Raw genomic sequence first — 17,603 nt, 5'->3', positions numbered from 1 at the left:
TCCACAGTTCTCTTGACTGAAAAGGTACTGATGGGTAGTATAAATGTAAGCAAGAATTCTACCAAACCTGGCAACCCCGGTGACCGGAGTAGAGGAGTTCTTCAAAAGTGTTGAAAGACGTCACTATCTTGTGTGATAGCTATGTGTTGTCATATGTAAAAAAAAAAAAAAAATGTAACCTATATATAAATATATATCGGTTGCTGTTTGGTTCGACATGATTATTTTCAACGTAAACGTTGAGATAAAGTACCTTAAACATGACATTTATTTAAAGTTGATGTGAATGCGCCCCTCTGTGGTGAACACTGGTACAAATATACTCACTCCGCAGACACTGCCAAGAACCGCCAAACATACACACCATAGATTTACAATAGAACTAGACAGGGCTTTGCCACTCAGTAACGGCGTTAATTTATTTCTATTGGCCAGTCGTGGTATTGCAGCGAAAATGCCCCACCGGCCCATAAAGCACTTTCTCCCATAGGCCACAATTGTAAAAGAGACGTCTGTAAAACTGTTGACAGGACACCTCGAAGTGCAAACAAGGTTAGTTATGACTCTTTCTATTATGAGCTTTTAATCCATTTAGTTTTAGTATTTGTAAAACTTTGCTCGAGCCGAAATCTGTAACATCTCCACAATATAAAGTCTATAGAGCGAGCGGGAACTCGCGGGCGGGGGAACACTATTGCGCACATTCAATGGGCTGCATAACCAGGAAGTATACGCGGAAGCTAGAAAACTTGTTCGTCTTGTGCGCCAGGCGAGCGACTCTCATTGGACTGAATGGGCGCCATCTTTGCATTTACTATCTAGTTCATTGTAATACATCTCTAATACACGCAGACACAGTAGTGGACACATGACAGGCCTGCTAGGTAACCAGTGTAGCTAGTGTTGCTGGCATATTGTAATTGTAATCATGTTTGTAGCGCGTAGTATCGCAGCAGATCATAAAGATCTAATTCACGATGTGTCCTATGATTTTCACGGACGGAGAATGGCAACTTGCTCCAGTGACCAAAGTGTCAAGGTAGCGTAAACTAACGTAAAGTTTGCTAATGTTATCGCTAGCTGTCACAGCTAGCTTGTTGACCTTACCTACATTATCAAAACCCTTAACCTAGCTCACTATTAAATATACTGATTCTCATTTCCAACCAGTTGTAGGCAGACATAACGTCAGATAATTTGCTACTAATGGTGACTATCGAAGGCAGCTTTATCTCACTGAATTTAGCTAGTTTGCTATTTATGGTCCCAGTAGCATACTAGCAAGCGTAGGCGCAGGAGAGCTGTGTAGCACCTCTAACGTAAACACTACAGAAAAAAATACATTTGACATACTGTGATTTAGAAGATGTAATCCAATGGTAGTTGTAAATTATTTTATTATTTTTATTATTTCGAAGTTTATCACATTCGGGAGTGTGTAACTCTACTTTATAATAATGTAATGTTTCTTAACATTGTTTCACATCACACGCTTGTTTCTCTCAGGTTTGGGACAAAAGTGAGAACGGAGAATGGCACTGCACAGCCAGCTGGAAGGTAAACCACCTGCTGCTGCCTGATCCGTTTTAACTGGGAAAAGCTTTCCTGGCAAAACAATGCATCAGCCAGCCTCCTTGCATAACAGCATATTATATTTGCATAATTTAATAATAATAATAATTTAAATTCACTGTGTCTCTCTTATGCATTCATACATGCTCTGATCAGGATACGGATTGAAAGCTGACATAGTCTGTATTATTAAAGTGGGATTGTATGAGGTAGTCACTGGATTACCCACAGTAGATGTTTGTTGACAGTTTGGTGAAGCAGAAGAGACTCCTTACCTCACAGAACACAGGAGTTTCTGGTCTACCGCTGCCGTGATCGGCTAGTTTATTGTGTCAGTATGTGTCTTTGGTGAATATGAGTGAACCTTTTAAAACAAGGAAGTCACATGTACCCCAACGATTGAGGCAGTGGTAGACCAGCAACTCCTGTGTTCTCTGCAACGGTGGCAAAAGTACACACGTTCTTTACTCTAGTGGAGGCACAGATACTTGTGTAAAAAGGACTCTGAAGTATGGATTCAACTTCTTTACTCAAGTATAAGAGAAAAAGTCCAGGCCCTGAAATGTATCCAAAGTATGAAAGCAAAAAGTAGCCCTCTGAAGGACATTTCTACCAACTGTTTCTGTGCAAAGCTAACAGAATCTCACCTTTTCTCAATGGTCAAGTCCCTCTCTCTCTCTATTTTGACTTGTTATGTCCGTCATGCTCATGCATGATATTCACTGACGGATACAATGACCACGGACGACTAAACTTGAAAATAACGTTTACGGTAGGGATGTTAATCATCAATCATTAATAGATATATCAGCATTAGAATTTAACAGATTAAAAATGTATTAACTGATAAGTAATCAGTAGTCTAGAAGTGGCAGTAATTGCACCTCATTTGATATTGTTTTGTCTGGCTGAGGCATTTGTTGAATAAACTTAAACATATAATGAGGAAAGAATAAAAAATGAAAGGGACATTTCACCCCAAATACACGTTTCCTTTGGCCTGTGGTGCTGTTTATTTATCTATACTGTTTAGGTGAGAGTTGCAGAGTTTTGGAGGTATCAGTCATAAAGATGTCTGCCTTCTCTCTAATCCAGTTTAACTAGATGGCACTAGTCCTATGGTGCATAAAACACCAAAAATACATTTGAAAAACTCGGCAGCAATATCTCTTTCAAGACCTGGTTAACTCAAGATAGTCCACAGACATTGTTGTGAGCATTTTCATGTGGGAATTATTTTCTTTCTACAGTAGAATCTGCCCGAACTACTTTCAAATCCAGCGTAACTACTTTGTATTTTTGATTTTGGGATGAACTGTCCCTTTTAATGATTAATCAGTTAATCAGTTGTTAATGTTTTCACCTATCAGTTAAGGAAAATGCATATTTGCAACCCTAGTTGTGGCTTACTGATTTAACGAAAGCTCATCTCTCCTCTTGGCAGACACACAGTGGGTCAGTGTGGAGGGTGACCTGGGCTCATCCAGAGTTTGGGCAGGTTCTGGCCTCCTGTTCTTTTGACAGGACAGCTGCTGTCTGGGAAGAGATTGTCGGGGAGTCCAATGACAAACAGAGAGGACTGAGCCACTGGGTAAGTGCAACTCTAGAGTCCCTCTGGGGATGATAACCCTAAACTATCTGAACAGAAATTTACCTCTTCATCATAGACAGCTTGTCAGTCCAGTAGCCCCTGCAGCATTCAAAATGATGGGACCCAGTGAGTTGTGGTCATGATAGTGAACCCTACTAACATGTGATGCTAATTTGGTTCTGCTGTAGTTTTTCTGCTTCTCCTTGTCTTATGTTTGACACAAGATCTGACCCAAGTGTTCCATGTTGTTCTGTTTCAGATAAAGAGAACCACACTAGTAGACAGTAGAACCTCAGTGACTGATGTGAAGTTTGCCCCTAAACACATGGGCCTGATGTTGACCACCTGCTCTGCGGATGGAGTGGTGAGGATCTACGAGGCTCCGGACGTGATGAACCTGAGCCAGTGGTCCCTGCAGCACGAGATCTCCTGCAAGCTCAGCTGCAGCTGCATCTCCTGGAACCCCTCGAGGTAAGACCACAGGTTTACTTTGCATCAAAAACTGCTGTGACATTGAGGCGTATGGAACATGTAAAAGCTCTTCTTCATTTCCAGTCCTAGCTGTAGTGTAACCCACTTTGCAATAAACGTTGGTTGTAGGTTGTGGAGTTGCGATCAGTTGATGAACAGAAAACTAATCTGCAACTATCTTGATTGCCAATGAATCGTTTGGTATTTTTCAAGCAGAATTGATGAGCATCTGGTAATTCTAGACTCTCAAAGTGAGAATTCGCTGCTTTGATGTTATTAACATTACATAAATAAATAAATCTGTGACCATTGGTTGGACAAAACAAGACATTTGACGATCTCATCTTGGGCTTTGAGAAAGCGTGAGAGGCATTTTTCAGTGTTTGCTGATGTTTTATAGACCAAACGATTCATCACAAAAATCTTAAAAAGATTTATAGAATATGAAAATAACTAATCATTACTTGCAGCCTTAATAGAAATTAAATATGAATGCAGTAAATTAATAAAAGAAAATAAAGAAGAATCTAATTCAATCTAATTCTAATATCTATTTACCCTCTACAAGTGAAAACTTTTGTGACAATTTTTTTGCTTTAACTTATTATTACACGATATAAATCTTGATTGCACAGTATAGTGGCTATAGTATTACAACGCCAAGTGCGTTTTGACTGGTTCTTTTTTTGCCAATCTTTCTGCTACCAGATGCAATTTCTCCAGGAAAATGATACATCCATTTGATTAAATGAACGAATGAACAAACTGGCACTTTACCCAAATGTTTTCTTCTAATGTTACTCAACCATCTACCCAGATGTGAAGCAGTATGCTGCTAAGACTCAGACTAAGTTGACTGTCGTTACTATCCAGTGCACATCATTATAATAGCTTTCAGTTTCCCTCTCTGTGAATATGCTTCTTTCTTCTTTCTTCTCTCTTATTTCCAAAGTGGTGCTGATCATTTCTACATACAGCTAAGGAAATAGAAAGCGTACAACTGTTGTCTTTGTGACTGCAGGAAAATCAATAATACCACTTGGAAACTCTAGGGGGAGAGTTGAAAAATTGTCTGTTGTGTGGCTTCCAACCCAAAACTGTCAGTATTTTACTGTGTGGGAATGAGACTTACAATTCAAACTAACTTAAAGTGTCAGCATTTGTTGTGTGAATGAGTTTCATTCCCAAGTTTTTACATGATTAATTGTTAAAAAAAAATAAATAAATAAAAAATTGTACATCTATGCAAGCCGCATCACAAAATGCCACCCATAAGAGCACACAAACCTCAATAATGCCAAACACTGATTTGGGTTTACATTTTTTTATTTTAGCAGTGGAACACTGTTTTTATTCATTTATTCATTCATTTACTTATTTATGCATCTATCCATCCATCCATCCATCAGGCGCAGCATTATGGGTGGGCCTAACGGGCCTGGGCCCACCGCCTTATACAACTGGCCCACCTTAAATGACTGGGAGATCATATATTTTCTTAACTTTTATTTTTAATTATTAAAATAAGCATTTTAATACACCCTTAAGACATTTGACAAGATTAAGACAAAAGAGTTTCCATTTGACAAAAAGACAGCGTTTATTTGGCTATATCACATGTGAGGTCTGGACCATGTCTGCATGTCACAATATGGCAGTTGTTGAAATGATGACCAGTGTACTGAGGAAAGTTTATCATTGTTTTATTTTATACCTGCAGATGCATTTTTCATCAAAACTAGAACATCTATAAAATGTAGACAATACAGGAGGTAGAGCTGAATATTGCTGCCTGACTTGATTGTCTTCAGATGACCTTCACAGCACAGATAGTTAAGTTTATGAATGAACAGTGCATCGCAGCGTGCTCTCTCTCCTGTTAAGTCATTGTAGCTCACCCATTATTCTGATCGCTTTGTTTCTCTCTCTCTCTCCTTACAATCAATTTAAAGAGTAATCCAGTCAGATCAAATGAAAATGCATTAAAAGGAATAAAGTGACAGTTTCTTAACGAACTGATATACTGATCTACTTGATCCATAGTGAAAACATAGATAAGGAGATATCCTGTGCCATTTGAAATAAATAGAAACTGTTAAAAAGATTTTAAAAGTTTCATAATCAACTGGAAGTGCTCGTCGCCATCCACAGTATGATACCAATGATTTTTGTTAAAGTGAGATTATCAGTTGGAAACAGTGTTAAATTTTCTAATTAAAAGGCCCAACCGAAGTCACCGTGACCCACCCAAAATTAAAGTCCTGGCGCTGTGCTGCCATCCATCCATCCATCCATCCATCCATCCATCCATCCATCCATCCATCCATCCATCCATCCATCCATCCATCCATCCATCCATCTTCATTAATCAATTGACTCACCAAGTTCGCTCTTGTACAGCCATGTGGAGTATCTACAGTCTGACAGCCATGCTGGATCAAAGCCAGACTGACGGTGGTGACCCGTCACAGAGGAGAGGAGAAATGTATTCTAATGAATGTAATGAAACGATAGCAACGCATTTGACTCTGAAATCGCAAAAATTAGAGTTAGCTTTTTTATTTGATAAAAAGAACACCTGTTATAGGCCCTTTTAAAATATAAATTGAATAATGGAAATAAAAAAAATCTACAACTTGAATTTCTGTGTGGGGGTCCTGTTGGCAGGGCAGGGGCGCCCTCCCAAATACACTGTAGTATTATAATGCAAAAGGGGAAACAAGACTTGACATATTTTTTTGTTATAAGGAAGTTATAGTTTCAAGTTTAAGTCAAGCAGTTTGATATATGGGACAGCAAGCATCTCAGATGTGTTGTTTTTACTTCAGCGTCTAAGCGTGCAATAAAGGTTTTTGTTGAAAAAATAAGAATTGTGTCAGAGAATCGTGATCTCAGTCAGGAAGCTGGCTCTGATTGGTTGTTGTAGTTCAGGAGCATTAGAAGGAGCCAGATGAACCAGATTTCTTCTCATTATCTATCTCATGTACTATTTGCAGGATATAACGACAGTTTTAGAAAATATGACAAAGTTATTTACATAGAACTTACCAACTGTAGCTTTAATAATATAGCACTTGTGCCATTCTTGCTATGACAAGCCAAAATGTCTGCTGTGAAAAGGCTTGTCCCTGGGTTCTGAAATTTAATACTTATTATCTCCTAGAACTCCCCCCACTCACAAAGCCTGTATTGCCCTCCAGCAACCTGGTGGGAGAACGTTGCTGCCTTCATGTTTGAAGTGTGCTTACACACACTCTTATTTCCAAGTTGAAAGGTGTAATTACAACTTGCTTGTGTACACCTCAACTTAAATCTTAGCTTTCATTTTTAAACCATATAAACTGTAAACAGTTGCATCATTGTTTAGCACACATCACAATATGGATTAACCCAGGATGTAGGGTAGAGTATGAAAGGGTATGGTTTAGTGAATGAGTGTGTGTAACAACAGTTCAACTTAAATTTACTTTTTCACTTGCCCAGTTGGATAAGTTGTTCAGAAATCTGCCTACTTTCTCCTGCACAAACTGTTGTTTTTTAGTGGTTATCAAATAGCAACAAAGACTTAAGTTAATTGTCATGTTTAATCAGGGGCTGCAAATTCTATTGTCAGTCTAAAACCCAAAGATATTCAGCTTAATATGTTGATAAATTTCCATGTTGAAAGTCTGAAAAAAGCATTCTCCGCCATTCCTGCGTGAAAATTTTACTTAAACAATTGATCTTAATTAATTTTTACCAAGTGAGTTGCCAGATTTATGTTATAACTTAACCTTAGTAATTGTGAGGTTTTTTGCTGTATAAAACAAACAACAGTCAGACAGTTCAGTTATGTTAGATCGACTACTCTGGCTAGTTGCAAACATTCTGGGAGACTGGTGTTAAATTCAACAAATTCTTTAACTTGACCTTTTCAAATGCAAAGTTTTCTCCTGCTCAACTTTAAAACCATGAACTGTGACCTCCCTGCAGCCTGTTGGATCATACAGTGCAGTTTTAGGATCTGTCAGTGAAATACTGTGTTTTTTTTTTCTCCCCACCACCCAGCTCTCGTGCCCACCCGCCAATGTTTGCAGTGGGAAGTGACGATGGTAATGTAACGTACGGTGGGAAAGTTCAGATCTATGAGTATAATGAAAACACAAGGTAGGTATACCAGTCATGTGTCACTCTTTTCTAAACATGTCTTTATAAACCACACCAAATTCCAAGAATTAGTTGTAATTTTTTAATCATTGTTTTAAAAGGAAATATGCTAAAGCAGAGACGCTGATGACTGTCACTGATGCAGTCCATGACATTGCGTTTGCTCCAAATCTGGGGAGATCTTTCCACGTGCTCGCCATCGCAACGAAAGACGTCAGAATCTTTAAGCTCGTTCCCATGAGGTGACCAATTCAGATACAGCTCATACATTTTGCTGATTTTTAGCAGACGCACTTTTGCAGCTGCTACAGTTTAAAACTGTTAAAAATGGCAGAAATGAAAACCTGCTGTCCACTGAGTCACTTCATTTTCCGTAACTTGGATCCATTCAACAGGAAGGAGAGCACGTCCACGGGACCCACCAAGTTTGAGGTGCAGATTGTGGCTCAGTTTGACAACCATAACTCCCAGGTGTGGCGTGTGAGCTGGAACATCACCAGCACCCTGCTGGCCTCTTCTGGGGATGATGGCTGTGTGCGCCTCTGGAAAGGTGGGAGGTTAATGCTACAGCTGATCACTGCTCATCTCTCTTCCTCTCATATTTGTGACAGCTTATTCTGTGAGCTGTTTTTGTTTAACATGTTTAAAATGCTTGTTTTTCCTATGTTGGATTTAAGGAGGAGAATCAGGCAGTCCGATTTCACAGAGTTTAAGTACATGCACCGTGTTGCTGCATGTTGCTGTAATTTCAACTTCCAATATAAATGAGAAAGAAAACATACAAACATACTGTGTGTGCTATCATATTTCTGTTTCTATGTCACCGATCTTGGGTTAAATCAGTAGTCAGTCTTGAGTTTCTGACTTGAAGGTCTGTTCAGTTGCACTTTCCCTGGCTTCTGAGTAGGGCTGCACAGTTAATCGCAATTGCAATAAAACAGCAATGTAGCCACGTGCAATAATCAAAATACAGAACCAGACCCAAAATCACAGTTTTTGGAAAAAGGAAATGTGTTTCCAAATATTCCAAATATTATAGTGAGATACTGTAATGCTCTATAGACGACCTGGCCTAAAAATCTTGTTCTCCAGATGAAAGAAAACACCTTAACATCTTAACATCCTAAAATAAATATCACATCATCACGATTTTTCAGTGACCATTAAATTTGTAATGCAAAACTGATCATTTCCACTAATCATAGTGCATGTCGCAATCGACATTTCAGTCAAAATAAACGCATTACAACTTTTTTACCAAATCGCTCAGCCCAACATTCGAGTAAGTCATTGCAGTGTAAGAACAATTGACACCAGTTCCAGACATCATTACCCCGTGAGTCTGTTTTCGACTTATTGTTGGTTGCAGCAGTTTGGTGTCTTTGATTTTGCATTCCACACATTTCATACATTATTTTGATGCTTGCAATTACTAATTGTATAAAGCTAATCAAATAAATAAAATTAACTTGAAAGCTTGTTACTGACCTCAAAAATCATCACATTTGACTTGTTATGATGTTGCATTTGAGAAGTGTATTTAAAATCTGTTTGCAGCTTATTCATGTGGAACCAGATTCTTTGTGGTAGGGCTGAACAATTAATCAAAAGTTTTATCAAAATCACAATATGGCCAACTGCAATTTTCAAATCACAGGAGGCACAATATTTCCTTAAAACCTAAACATGTACCAAAGAAACATTTTAAATTAATAGTGTAGTGATGTAGAGATGTCTTGGCCTATGTGTCATATTCTATACATGTTTGGTCGCTACAGATACCCACAAAAATCACACCATACTCATTTTAAGGTTGTTGGGGTTTTTTTTAGTGAAAATGAGAACAATGAAAACTATCATCCTCTCTTATATTGCAAGTCATATCACAATTGCAATATCAGTCAAAGTAATTGCAGTCTCATCTTTATTCTGTGTCTGTGTGTCATGGATAGTGCATGTTTGTAGAAGGAAAAGCATAACATCCAGTTTCCTGCTTAACAGAGTTTGGAGGAAGATTAACATAAACCAGCAAAAGAATTGATTTTATGTAACATCAAAGTCATTAACTAATGAAATGCATTATTAACCCTGCAATAATTGTTTTTGTTTGGCCATTTGGAGCCAAATCAAACAAGATGTTTGCACAACATTAACATTATTATTTTATGAAGTTGACAAATGTGTTAGGAAACTGTCACTTATTTACTGATCTAACAGACACACATCAACTTAAGCATTCATGTGGAGCTTTGTTTGTGTCTACTTGATGAATGACCAAATTAGTTGGGTTGAGGTTGAAAGAGAGACTGAAGTAAAAAAAAATGAAAAGTGGGATTTTAGAGCTTTTCTGCTAAACAGATATCTGGTCCAGCCAAAAACAGTACTATGAGAGCAGTGAGGAGTGTAGTTGCAGGCCACAGAACGAAAAACACTGAGCTGAAATGTTTGTGTCAGACTTTAGGTCGCTTGTTACAAGCAGCGCGAGCACTGATTTTTACCTCCCGTCTCCCTCTGCAGCGAACTACATGGACACCTGGAAGTGCACAGGCATCCTGAAGGGAGACGGCAGCCCGCTCACCGGCTCATCCGGCCAGCCCACAGCCATGAGCACCGTGGTGGGCTCCTCCGTTCAGACCTCCCAGAATGCCCTGAACGGGATGTCTGCAGGAAGGTAGGTGGTGTGGTGCGTCCGGTGCCGCCACTCACCCAGCCCGACCAAAGCCAGTCAGAACTGACAACTTACTATGCCTCACACACTGACTGGGACTGCAGCTGCTCACTGACAAAGCTCCCGGGCCCACACTGACCAAATGTTGCACTCATGCAAAGAGCTTGGCTTCCAGCATACAGGCTGTCAGCATCGTGCCTGTGGAGTTGGATGTGTGGTGGTGTTTTTTTTTTTTTTTTTTTTTTTTTGTCATCTCCTCCTGATTTGTACTGATGCATATTACAAGAGTGGTTTCATGTTTCCACTTTGCATTATCAGTGTTAGGGCAAAACTTTTTCTTGGTTATAAAAAGTAAAATAAACCTGTTTATATAAATTTGATATGTGACTGTTATTTCTAGAGCTATTTTGGGATATAGAGCAGAACCATTATGTGGTTGGGTATTATTTTGTAAATAACATCTCAACATCCAACATCTTTTAATCTATTTCCATTTTAAAGGGATAATTCACCCCAAAATAAAGAAGTGCATTTTCCCCATGGCCTGTATTGCTTTGCATCCATCTAGATTGTTTTGGTGTGAGATATCACACCAATGGAACTAGATGGCACTCGGCTTGTGGTGCTCAAAGCACCAAAACAACTACTTTCTTTCTCACAGAAAAGAAAGTAGTTCCAGTAGATTCTAAAGAAGTTTCTGTAGATTCTACTGCAGTAAGAAAATAGTTCTTTCATGAAACTGCTCAGAACAACGTCTGGGGATTATTTTGAGTAACCAGGTCATGATTTTTGGAAGGAGACACTGGTTTTGAGTTTTTCCAAATTTATTTTTTGGTGCTTTGAGCACCACCAAAACTATCTAGATGGCTAAACAGCACTACAGACCAGAGGAAAAAAATATAAATATGCACCTTTGATTTTGGGGTAAACTGTCCCTCTTTAAGATGAGCAGTTAAATTAAAGCTCAGTGATTTTTCTCAACAATGTTTCTCCTCATTTAACTTTTCAATTTGATTGTATCCTTGATTGAATATTGCCAATCTCTTTGCTGAGCAGGAAGACAGCTTGAATGAACCTTATTAACTAACCGCAATAACATCAGAAAATAGTATAAACACATCCAGTATGGGTATGAATACAGCCAGTGACATTTACTGCTTCAAAGTGAGACTATGTAACCTTTAAAAGAAGAGATAACACATTCTGTATTTCACAAATTAAATTCATAAGCAATAAAGCTTACCCTTTCTCATTTCAGTACCCTCAGGGGTTTTGTTGCTCCGGCCTTACTCGGTCTGGAATGACCAGGAGCTGATGTTAGGCGAACTTGAAGTAGAAATTTCAGTGTAAAAACCATTGACTCTACATCTGCTACAGTTACACTGTGTGTTGACATTTACCATTATCCAGTGATTGTCACGATTAGCCACAGTGGTCAATGTTCAGCAAGAGTTACATAGGTTTGCTTTAAAATTTTGATTGTGTAAAAAAAGAAGAAAATAGTGTCAGTGAACAAATGGTGTTTGAGCTAATACTGGTTTTGTCAGAGTTGGTTTGTGGCTGTATTTATGTTCAACTTAATAACCCCTAACTCAGCATAACCTCTGTATTTACCAGTCTTGTTTGTGAATTTAAGGGTTTTTTGGAGTGGGGTTGTATGAGGTACTTATCCAGAGACAGTATATCAACCTGTTTTTTGTGTAACAAATTGCTTCTTTTTTTTTTTTTTTTTTTTTTTGCTAAATGTGGTGAAATTATGTAAGTAATGGAAACAGACACGTTAGTTTTCAGAAATATTGTGCTTTCTTGCAGTACTTGAACATGGATTCGGGCCCCCTGTGAGATGACAACAACATCAGTGGCCCCAAAGCAGTTTTAGAACCCTGATTTAAATTATTTTCACTGTGTTGCCTTGCTGTCAGACAGCCTTTTCAAACACGTAACCACCCTGACATAAGCCGTTGCAGTGCTTTCTCCAAAGCCACCAGACTCATTTGCCAAGAGAATACTTTTACTTTGCAGACCATAAGAGTTGCTACCCCGATCACTGACATCAGTACATCAGAACTAACATTTTAAAATACTAAGGGCCCACAATAACAGAAACAAACTGATTGTCCAGCAACTCCTGTGTCCTTGTGGCTTTGAAAAGAGCAAAGTTGAATAAAATGGCTTCAGTTTCCTGTTGGAAAGGGCTGTCGGACAGCAAGGTAAAGCAGTGACAATATTTTAAATAGAGCATACTCTTAAAGGGATAGTTCATCCAGAAATTAAAGTTTAGCCATTATCTTCTCACCCTCGTGCTGATTGAAGGTCTGTGAATCTCCAGCAGTAATGCGGATTAAATGACTAACTAACTAATGAACCCGACTCTCAATCCACATGAGGGCGAGTAGATAATGACTGAATTTTCATTTTTGGGTGAACTATCCCTTTAAACTGATTCGGATTTCGGACCATCTGCTGTAGGAAATACATTGACTAAAGAAAAACCCCACTTAAAAAAACCCAAACTATCCCTTCACTCTAAGGTCACCTGTACCCTGAGTAACACAAATGTACTGCCTATGTTTTAGAATAATGAACTTAACAAACCAAATTTGATTTTTGTATTGCATTTTGTAAAATTTATTTGTATAAAAGTTTTCCAAACTGAGTGAGAAGTGGCGTTTGTTGAAGTAATGTGGTATTGTACTGCTTGTTGCATGCAGGATTGGCAAGAGAGCTCCCTTTGCCCCTCCCCTGCGGCAGCTGACTTCTCCAAAGATATACCAGCCTCCTGCATATTACTAATGTCTCCTCTGCATCAGCTACCATTTGCCCCTGTGTTAATGCATCTGAAATGTGTGTGAGTTATGTCCAAGCTGAATTCTTGGGGGTGTTACTGGTTAAAGAACTCTGTTTTGGCACATAAACTGCATGTCTCTGTTCTTCTTATGTTTATTCTAGGGCTGAATGATTTTGAAAACTAATTGTTATTGTTATTGCAATTGCAATATGGTTTGCAATATTAGAGGGAATTATAATTTTTACATCATTATTCTCATTTTCAGTGAAAAACATTATAGGACTGTTTTTTGCAGCAATCTATACCAAATGTTGTAGAACTACAATGATCTGGTGATTAATTGATTAGTTGTCAACTGTGAAATTACTTGGCAATTACTTTGATAAGCAATTAATCAGATTGGATGGTTTTCTTTAAAAGAAAATAATCCAAGTTCTTTCAGCTCCTCAGATGTGAATATTTGCTTTATGCCTCTCTGACAGTAAACTGAATATCTTTGAGTCATGGATGAAACAAGACATTTGAGGACATCATCTTGGACTTTGGGAAGCACTGATCAATTAATTATGATAATGAAAATAATCATAAATTGCAGCCCTATAAAGATGTTTTCTTCAGTCTTTAGAGTCTGATGTGTAGGCCAGCACCTCCTGCAATTTTGCAGTGGACCATATTGTCATTTTGATAAAAAAAATTCCATTAATTGTTAAGTCCTAGTTGATTCCAGCATCTTCACAAATTTTAATGACTTTGCTCATACACCTTTAAAAAAAAAACCTCTATCCGTACTCTGTCTGCCATACTCCTCTCCCTTTTTTTCTAGAGCATACATGCATCTGTTCTCCTTTTAATTTCTCATCTCTACTTCCTTTTATGTGTTTCCCCTCTGTATTCCATCGTCACCGTCCTCTCCCTGTCCGTGTATTTGTCGTTTTCCATGTTTTTTTTTCCTCCCCTGTTGCTTCAGGTATTTCTTTCCGCCTCTGGATCCTCCCAGAGCGGGGACCAGGTATGGTCACCTGCTGCCTCCTTCCTCCCTCATAGAGCACTGTGACGCTGAGCCCATTCAGCCTCAGCAACAGGCTCTTCCCCACAGACTCTCCTCTAGATCACTGCTGCCCTTACCAGAGGCTGACGGACAGTGATCTTGGGGTGCTGGGACACAGGCTGGGGGATGGGCTACACAACTGCTATTAATTTCTAATAAAGACCTTTGGTTTTGTTTTTTATTTTCTGTTTTCTAATGTTATTTTTTCTATGTATAAATCAGAAAAGGAATTTGCATCATAAGGCCAGGAAAGCCGTTTTGACAACCATTTGAATGCACATTTTAGCCTGTGAATAATAAACTAAACTTTTCCCGTATTTAGCTTTGTATTCTAGCGGTTTAGGTTCATGTAATGTGCAATAAAAAGCACATCCAGGTATTGTTTTGTTTTGTTTCGCAAGTCATGAAACAATGTCTGTGTTTGCTGGTAAAGCAGACAAAAATGCAGAAACGATGTCCTTGTTTTGTTGTGTTTTTTTTTTTGGTTTTTCTGAAGGACGCTGACAACCTCAGCCATCAGTGCCTACAGAGGAAATGTTTGTACTTTTCACTCGGTGCTCACAGAGGTTTAAAATTGCACATAGGTGAAGTCAGAATAAAGGCTGTAAGATATTAAAAGGATGCTATTTTTGACTGTTCCCTTCACACACTCAAACTGACAGCATTCATGAATGACTGACTACCATGTGAGACAGCTCTTTTATGGAAATAGAGCATGATTCATTATCACACACTTCTTCTGGAAATGGATCCATTATTTTGGAATCCGGAGTTGGGCAAGAAAATCAGGAATTGTTGAAGGTTTATGAATGATATTCTAAAACTCATGAACTGGCGTGGAATTTATTCAACTGTAAAAGCTCTGTTCAGATTCAGTCTTTGTTTCAGGCATGATTCACTCTGCTGAAGTGTCTGAGCAAATAACTAATCCCTGCCAATTTCATGGCTTTTGTGTTGCTGCTGAACCGGACTTCTGAAGGCGGATTTCCCCGGGGGATCGGTTAAAGGGACAGTTCACCCCAAAATCAGGAATATATAGAATTCCTCATACCTGTAGTACTGCTTATCCATCCAAATTGTTTGGGTGTGAGTTGTTGAGTTTTGGAGATATCGGCTGCAGAGGTGTCTGCCTTTCCTCGCCGCATACTTGCTTGTGAAGGACTGAGCCTTCTGATCATGACACTACTTGTTACCAATTAAAGTGTTTACCTGCATGATGTTCCAAACATTATGCAGGTAAACGGGTGTTTTTTGAGCTTTCCACAACTTTCCCAGTCTTTTGTTGTCTGTCCTAACTTGTTTGAAATGTGTTGATGACATAGATTTAAGAATGACTGCACATTTACAAAAGTCAATGAAGTTGATGAGTTAAAGTTAAAGGACAGTTCACCTCAAAATCAAAGATACAAAAATTTCCCCCTGGCCTGTGGTGCTGTTTATCCATCTAGATGTTTTGGTGTGAGTTGCAGAGTAAAGGTTGGTTGTACATGGAGATGGCTGCCTTTTCTCCCATATAACTGGACTAAATGGTACTCAGCTTGTGGTGCTCAAAACACCAAAAAATACATTTGAAAAACTCAACGTCAGTGTCTCTTTCCAAAAATCATAACCTGGTTGCTGAAGATAATCCACAGACCCTGTTGTAAGTAGTTTCATGTAGGAGCTACTTTATTTCTCTCAGGAAGAAAGTAGTACCGGAAGATTATACTGCAGGAAAAAAAAGTAGTTCCTATAAGAAACTGCTCACAACAGGGTCTGTGGATTATCTTGAGCAACCAGGTTATGATTTCTGGAAAGACAGCTGCTGCTGAGAATGTATTTTGTTGACACTTCAAGCACCACAGGACTAGTGATATGTAGCTCCATTGTACTGGAAAGAAGTCAGAAATCTCAACTGCCAATATCTCCTAAACTTTGCGATTCTCATCAAAACAGTATAGATTGGTGAATAGTACTACAGGCCAGGGGTATTTTTGATTTTTGTGTGAGCTGTCCCTTTAAATATACTGTCTTTGTACTGTTTTCTATTGAGTATATGTGAAAAAGGATTAGCACGCACCCTCAATGCAGCGCTTCATGATTTAAGTCGACATTATACACCTCATAGAGATGAGATAATTGAAACAGTGGTTGTATTGGGTTGGAACAGTTCACCCTAAAATCAAAAATTAAGTATTTTTCATTTTATTTTTAATTCATCTAGATTATTTTGATGTGAGTTGTAGAGTTTTGAAGATATTAGCTGTAAAGATGTCTGCCCTCAGTGGATTATAATGGACATAGATAGCACTCGGCTTGTTGTGCCAAATGCCAAAAACATACATTTGTAAAACTCAATGGCAATGTCTCTTTCCAGAAATCATGACCTGTTTACTTAAGATAAGCCACTGACCTTGTGAGCAGTTTCCTGTAGGAACTATAATCTTTTTACAGAGTCTAAGTGTGCATCTACTCATGGATGTGAGGTTACAGCTCAGCGAGGAGGACACCATTAATGTTTACATCCTGCGCTGTCATGAGCACAACCCTCTCATCTAAACTTGGCAACTCACACTAAAACCATCTTGATGGATAAATAGCACCACAGGAAAGAGAGAAAATCTGTTTTTTAATTTGGGGTGAGCTGTCACTTTAAGTAACACATTATATGTGAATATGAAGCATGTCTCCCACCAGTTTTACTTAGAAACTTAGAAAATTAAGTAGGTAAGTATGTCAGCAGCATTGACAAGAGGGGTAAAGTTTCATTTCATGGCTCATTCATAGATGCCTCTCAAAAACTGGAATGCATGTGAAGGCAGTCCTCTCAGCAGGCAGCTGTCTGCTAACCAAGGCATCTCTGCAGCTGCTGGGCAGAACACATGATACAACAAACTCCCACTTGGCCAGTAACTATCACACTGTACATCTCTGGTTTTATGTCAGTGTGTTTGGAAGAAAAAAAAGATCTAACTGGGGACAAAGGATCTCATTTTAAAACAACTAAATTATTCATGTTTAATTCTATATCTTTCTAAAATGTAGTTTTTAAATACAGTAGTAATTTATATTGCCATTATTAAATACACCATGGCTGAAGTCTAAAAATAAGCATAGCCCTTCTTTCATTCATCTTGTAAGGACAGACATCCACAGATTGATGCATCAATGGGCTGTTTGCCAAACTTCAACAAGTGTCCACGTCCAACAGAGTGACACGAATCACATCCTATCACAATTAACAATTTCCTCCCTCTCAGTTTTTTTGTCCAATCAAAGTGGTCTAAATCGGATAAGTCCCGCCCATTTGAAATGACGCTCACGCGGGCTTCCTGTGGTT

The 17,603-nt window shown here is 38.6% G+C and overlaps 1 protein-coding gene across 2 annotated transcripts; it reads left to right on the top strand.

Annotated features, from left to right (window-relative positions):
• Positions 1–776: 776 nt before the first annotated feature.
• On the top strand, positions 777–14,905 carry seh1l (SEH1-like (S. cerevisiae)). Of its 2 annotated transcripts, none has more exons than XM_084725906.1 (9): positions 777–1,039; positions 1,507–1,557; positions 3,017–3,163; positions 3,423–3,634; positions 7,682–7,780; positions 7,882–8,022; positions 8,176–8,330; positions 10,298–10,451; positions 14,204–14,905. In XM_084725906.1, exons 1-9 carry the CDS (start codon positions 929–931, stop codon positions 14,379–14,381), a joined length of 1,248 nt encoding a protein of 415 aa, XP_084582032.1. In that variant the 5' UTR covers positions 777–928; the 3' UTR covers positions 14,382–14,905. The 2 variants fall into 2 exon arrangements, with proteins under 2 accessions (XP_084582032.1, XP_084582033.1); XM_084725907.1 differs by lacking the exon at positions 14,204–14,905 and adding an exon at positions 13,160–13,363 and having other exon boundaries at positions 779–1,039.
• Positions 14,906–17,603: the final 2,698 nt, after the last annotated feature.

The sequence above is a fragment of the Lutjanus erythropterus genome, chromosome 9 (genome assembly GCF_056507025.1).
Source record: "Lutjanus erythropterus isolate fLutEry1 chromosome 9, fLutEry1.hap2, whole genome shotgun sequence".
NCBI classification, from domain to species: Eukaryota; Metazoa; Chordata; class Actinopteri; order Lutjaniformes; family Lutjanidae; genus Lutjanus; species Lutjanus erythropterus.
Note: the sequence above shows the minus strand (reverse complement) of the source record. Positions and strands in the feature narration are given on the sequence as shown.

Coding starts and splice junctions, on each gene's coding strand:
- seh1l (XM_084725906.1), top strand. CDS start 929: ATGTTTGTAGCGCGTAGTATCGCAGCAGATCATAAAGATCTAATTCAC. Junction 1,040..1,506: donor CCAGTGACCAAAGTGTCAAG/GTAGCGTAAACT, acceptor TGTTTCTCTCAG/GTTTGGGACAAAAGTGAGAA. Junction 8,023..8,175: donor TTTAAGCTCGTTCCCATGAG/GTGACCAATTCA, acceptor TCCATTCAACAG/GAAGGAGAGCACGTCCACGG.